At 35.9% G+C, this 6,077-nt stretch overlaps 1 protein-coding gene across 1 annotated transcript in view; it reads left to right on the top strand.

Annotated features, from left to right (window-relative positions):
• Positions 1–6,077, top strand: part of LOC107691488 (ADP-ribosylation factor-binding protein GGA1-like) — a 44,018-nt gene that overhangs the window by 32,123 nt on the left and 5,818 nt on the right. Inside the window, exons 12-14 of the mRNA XM_016490096.1 lie at positions 2,011–2,081; positions 4,752–4,933; positions 5,172–5,389. Of these exons, the coding sequence (XP_016345582.1) occupies positions 2,011–2,081; positions 4,752–4,933; positions 5,172–5,389 (471 nt within the window). The remainder of the gene's footprint in view (positions 1–2,010; positions 2,082–4,751; positions 4,934–5,171; positions 5,390–6,077) is intronic.

Here is a 6,077-nt window from a genome sequence, read left to right as displayed (position 1 = left end):
GCCTAGTATATCAGTCTGGCGAGTAAACTAAAAAATTTATTAGCCAATGACGATTCAATTGCCAAGGTGTCCGTAGAGGGTTGGGAGCACATCTTACAAGATCAGATATTTGTCTATGAGCTCAGGATCTGTCGAGCAGCAAATCCTCCACCATTGTCAGTCATCTTTCTCCAACCGTGATCAGTCATATCTGACTCCTGCAGCTTGTGTATGGATGCAGGGTTGTCAAGTCCTTGTTTTTTTCCATGGAATTGGGCTGCTTTTAAACTGTTGCCATGGGTTTAGTTCCCCGTGGCCTGTGGGTTAAAGGTTTGAAATACTGCATAAATTACATTTGACTGAAATGCTTGTATTGAAACATTTAGCATTCAACGTATGATAAAACTGTGCTAGATGCTAAGTTTTGTAAAGGAGGGCCACTGGTAGGAAGCCTTTGAGCTGTTTTTTTTCATCAGTGTACATAACAGTGAACTTCAAATGTATTTTAGGCATGGAAATTACATATTTTGAGTTTTGATATATTTGTTATATGGTCATTGTGCTGTTTTGGGCTGTTTTTGACTGGCATGGTTTAGTTTTGTCACGCAGACCTGGCAACTCTGGAGCAGAGCAGACGCTTTCAGTTTAGTGTAGAGTACGTTTCCCAGCTGAACTAAATTATTTAAATTTATATAAAAAAAACACCAGTAGTTACGGTGCCACGGTAGGCAAGTAATGTAATCGGTGTTCAACCAAACACTGTAAACACATGTTTATGTATCTCCACCATTCTTGTATACACCAAATCTCGGGACTGCGGGTTGGTGGGACCCACGCTACATTTTTTTTGACTGCCCAAAAATATTGAAATTTTGAGCAGCTGCATTCCTCTAGGTCAAAGATGAAAAAAGAGATTTACAATAAAAAGTGATTTACAAAATAATTTTGAGTTAAGTTTATTTATTAATGACTAACGTCTGTGAATGTGCACATTTTTAATGTTAACAGGTTTATCATGTTATTACAACATTTAACCACTTTTTATTAATTTAAAAATTGAGAAATTCTTTCAAATTTAAATCTTGTACAAGAACTACAGCAAAAACCAGTTTGATGCAAGAAAATATATTTTTATCAATAATTGAGCAATTGTATAATATGACCAGTATTGACTTCAATGGATTTCAATAAATTCCTTTGAACACAACTGCTCAAAACGGTCTAAATTTATGAAACCTACACATTCAAAACATCATTATTACTCTGTGTCTATAGGCCTATGTGTGAATTTGATAGGTGATTGATATCAAATAAATGGCGCTTTAAAAAGTCCTTGAAAGTCCTTGAATCTGGTGTTCATGAAAGAGTGGGAACCCTGTGTATAGAAAACTACAATGTGCAGAATCAGACTTTGATGACTGCATTGCCACAGCACGTTCCTGCTGAAGATACACCAGAGTTTCCTGGTCTTCGCTTCTGAAATTCCTACGTCAACTTCATTGATTGTAATAGCAATAGTTTTTGTGAGTGTAAATCTCTTTTTTTTTGCGCTGAAATTTTTGCATGCTTTTTGTATACAATCTATTCACAAATTCAATAAAACAAAATTCAGCTAGACTGAATCAATGAAACTAAACAACATAGAGGTATTAAGACGTGTTTTAATGCAGATACGTATCCTGTGTGAGCTGGCCCCTAGGGACAAAAATCATAATTTTAGATTTTTTCCTTTGATATTGTAATTGTGATTAATAATGGAATTTAAATTAAAAAAAATTAGTGGGGATCAACTCCGTGCAATGTTCCAATTCAAACCATTAAATGTATTTTTTGTGTAGCATGTAATGATCAACAAATGCATTCAGACATCTGACAGTTGTCTGGATGGAACTGGCCATTTATTATTTCAAAAGGAGTGGTTTGGTGTTTCAGGAGAAAGCTAACTCAGCAAAAACTTTTCAGACTCTTTAAGTGTTGTGATTGCATACATGTGTGACCTAACATTATCATGTTTGTTTGTAACTGTTTCAGGCTTGACTGAAGTCAATTCTAATCTGGCAACTTCTCAACCTGGAGATGACATGACATGGAATACTTTTCAGGTGAGCACGATAATAATCAGTTACATCTATTTGTGTTGTCTCCACACGATAATTCGTCTTCCCGCGATAATAACGATAAAGTCTAGTTGTTGACATATTTCTGTGTACGACTGTGTGGAGTGACGTGAAGGAAGGCGGAAGTGAAATTGAGCAGCTCCTTCTACAATCTGGAGCAGGTTTCGATAGGGCTGTACAGTGCGACAAAAATCGATGTCTTTTTCTATCAATTCTTCAATAGGTAGATCTTGTCTTTCATAAAGGCTGAGGTCAGGGATCTTGGACCTAAAAAGGTTGGTGACCACTGCTCTAAAGAAACAGGATTCCCTAAATTATCGTCATTGATATCGTTGTTATCGCAATAAATATCAGAAATTATCGTGATATATTTTAAAGCCCATATCGCCCATCCCTAGTTGTAATCATGTTTTAGGGACGTGCCAGGATGGTTGACTAGTTATCCACCAAGCAGCTAGTTGACTAGTTTATCTAGATTAGATTTCTAATTTAATTAACCGTATTTATCGTAGTATGCAAGTTTTACAACATGCCAATAATCTCACGTCTGTTAACAGACTGTCTGGGCTGATTTTTTTTTTCTTTACTTATATCCCAATTTCAAATCATATTTAATGCTAATTGGTGTTTTAATGCTTGCAACTTGTCATAAATGTGAATGCATAGTTTTTGCAGTTTTTTTAAATGTAAATTTGATGAATGTTCAAGTTTGAGTTATGATTTGACAGTCCTAGTACAAATACAAATGTAATCAGTTTTTTTTGTTTTGTTTTGTTTTTCTTGTGCCGTGAGTTTTAAGATGGTGTGTCAGATTAAAAACAGGCTTTGTGCCATTCAGGATTGAATTAAAGAATGGTTTACTTTTGCTTTAGTTAAAAATAGGGATGAGCATTTTTTAATAATATTGTATTTAAAAAAAAAAAAAGAATATTCAGTTATTCATTTAAATTAAGTTAATTAATGAGAACAGTTTTGAATTATTTGTTTTAATAATTAAGATTTTGTCACCGTTTCTGTTAACAATAAGGCCAGCTGCAGAAAAAAGCCAGAAAAAAGTACAATTCTAGTAGTATTTTTACTGTTCAAGTAATAATTGCAGATCAAACATTCAACTAGTCATGCAAACCCCTAGTTAAAAACTAGGGGTTAAAAAGTTAAAAAAGACTGCATTTTTTAGGAGGTTGGGGACAGTATGAACAGTATACTGTATGTCAGTGTGAACACCCCATTCATCCCTCTACGCACACCTTAGCAATAGAATTGCCATTGGTTAGTAAATTTATTAGTTTACTCGCCAGACTGATATACTATTTTTTTATATATATATATTTATAAAAAGCTTATATTTTGGCACAGCTTTTTAAATATCTGAAAGTACATTCTTAACATCAGTCAGTCAAGCATTATAATATGATATTATGATAATCAAGCATTATTTAATGATAGAACTTTAGTAATTAAAAATTAGAAATTGGTAACCATGAATGAATGCATATTTGTCATTTTAACTGAACTTAAACAGTCTTAAAGGACTGGTGGTGGTGCTTAAGATATTGTTGGTCATTCAGTGTTTCTGTAAAAAAAAAGAACAGGAAAAAAACTAACACAATAATACTGATAAGATAATAATACTACTACGAATTCTACTACTAATAGCAATATAAAACGCACTAAGGATTAATGAGATGCTGGGTTCATGAATATGAATCACGTTGTGTGCATTCGCTCGAACTGATTTGCTGAAATCAAAACAGGGACGATAATAGGTGAGCGCCAGCCAATGAGATTGCCGTTTGCGCATTAGTTCTGTCCACTACCGGAGAAACCGACAGTATCTTATGGTTGTTCTTAAAAGCTGAAGAATTCCAAATGAACAGGAAAATAAAAAAAAATACAAGAATACAAAGAATATAGTTTACATGTAACGCATCAATTCTGCATGGTATGTAAGACTCTCTCGCTCTCTCTTTCTTTGCGTGTGTGAGAAACGGTGCTCTCAGCAAAGCGACGGCGAGTCGTGCGCCTTCACACTTGAGTTTACAGTACGTCAAATTACAGCTACGCTGCACATCCTTTAGATCAGGGGTGGGCAAACTTGGCCCTTCCAGGCCACTTTCCTTCAGAGGTTAGCTCCAACCCTAATCAAACACACCTGAACCAGCTAATCATTGTCTTCAAGACTACTAGAAGGCTACAGGCAGGTGAGTCATATCAGGGTTGGATCAAATCTCTGCAGGAAAGTGGCCTGGAAGGGCCAAGTTTGCCCATCACTGCTTTAGATAATTGAAAAATAGCACAGATCGCTTGACAGAGAGTGAAATTGGCCTATCTGTGCTAAACTTATACTTAGCCTCCAACTCACACACTGGCGAGTAAAATCTAAGAATTTATTAGCCATAGGCTAATGTTAGAGATCATTTAGTCGCCCAGAGTGAAGATTTAGTCGCATATGTAAGTGATTAACTCGCATTGTAGAGGGTTGCTAGAAAAAAGTGTGGTGAACATGATGTGAAATACGTCTTTCTTAAGACTGACTAGTCGACAACCCACCGACTATTATGAAAATGTGTCGATTTTCACATCCCTAGTCTGTTGATGGCTTGCGTAAATGTCATATGGATCCCTGCTTACCATAACACATTACGGGTTTGTTAGTCATCAGAGTCTGTGGATGCAGCTGTTAAGCCGGCCCCTGCAGTGCTGTTGCCAGAGGCGAGTGCTACCAAGACACTTGTTACTGTGTCTGTGACATCCACTAATTCCCTAGATGAGTTAGACCTGTTGGGTAAGACCCTGCTGCAGCAGTCTCTACCCCCAGAAAGTCTTCAAGTCAAATGGTAAATGTATACTTATTTCCTTTTTTTTTTATTAATTTAGCGAAGCATATCAAACATCATTTTTCTTGAGGCCTTTGGAATGTATAATTGGAAAATGGTTGCTTGTTAATGTTTGCATGCAAATGTTTATTGTGAAAATACATGCAAAATAAATGCAAAATTATGGAAAAGTGTGATTAATATTCATGCTTTAAAATATATATGGTGCAACAGATATACATTGAAACTTCTTCAACAGGGACAAATTACAGTCTCAATCCAAGCCCACACTACGAGACCTTCAGATCAAGTCTGGAACCAACACTGCTACAACCCCCAGCCCTGTGTTGACCTTCTCCTCTGAGCCAGGCACTCTCCTGAATTCCCAGCTCCCAACAGACATCACTCCAGCTTCTGCCCCTCAGGATGACATATCATTGGTGAATGTGACTGTGCCCCTGGAGTCTATCAAACCTAGTAAGACTTTGAGCAAACTTTAAATTGTTCTGGTCACTCTTTTCCATGCAATTACAAAAAGTTTTTAAAAAGTCTTAAATTACTTAAATTAAATTTCAGAATATAAGGCTGTAGTAAATGTTAAATCTTATTAAAAAATTATAGTTTGCAAATATCTCATTTAGGAACAGACAGACAGGATACAGTTCACAGTTAAAGTCGCAGAGAATGTACAGTCATGGCCAAAAGTTTTAGCAGTGACAGATTTTGTGTTTTGCAAAGTTTACTGCTTAAGCTGTTGTGGTGTTCATTCACATTGTGTCTAGATTATTGTGTAGAGTGATCAGATGCATTTTAAATAATTGCTAAAAGCTTCATTGGCCAAAAAAATGAACTTTTCACACAAAAAAAAAAACAAATTTCACTGTTTTTTGATCCTGACACAAAATGACCAGCTAACATTAATTGACTAATCATATCAGCAGCACATGTGAAAGTGTGAATGAGTACTAGTCAGGTGAAATCACTATCATACTAATTAGATTGTAAGAGCAGACTGATTGCTATAAAAGGAGGGAAAAAGCGCTTCCAATCTTTGTGTTCTTGTTAGCAATGGTTACCTCCCAAGAAACACGTGCAGCCATCATCACTTTGCATCAAAATGGCCTCACATGCAAAGAAATTGCTACAAAGAATATTGCACCTGAAA

This window comes from Sinocyclocheilus anshuiensis, unplaced genomic scaffold, assembly GCF_001515605.1.
Source record: "Sinocyclocheilus anshuiensis isolate Anshui unplaced genomic scaffold, SAMN03320099.WGS_v1.1 scaffold634, whole genome shotgun sequence".
NCBI classification, from domain to species: domain Eukaryota; kingdom Metazoa; phylum Chordata; class Actinopteri; order Cypriniformes; family Cyprinidae; genus Sinocyclocheilus; species Sinocyclocheilus anshuiensis.
Note: the sequence above shows the minus strand (reverse complement) of the source record. Positions and strands in the feature narration are given on the sequence as shown.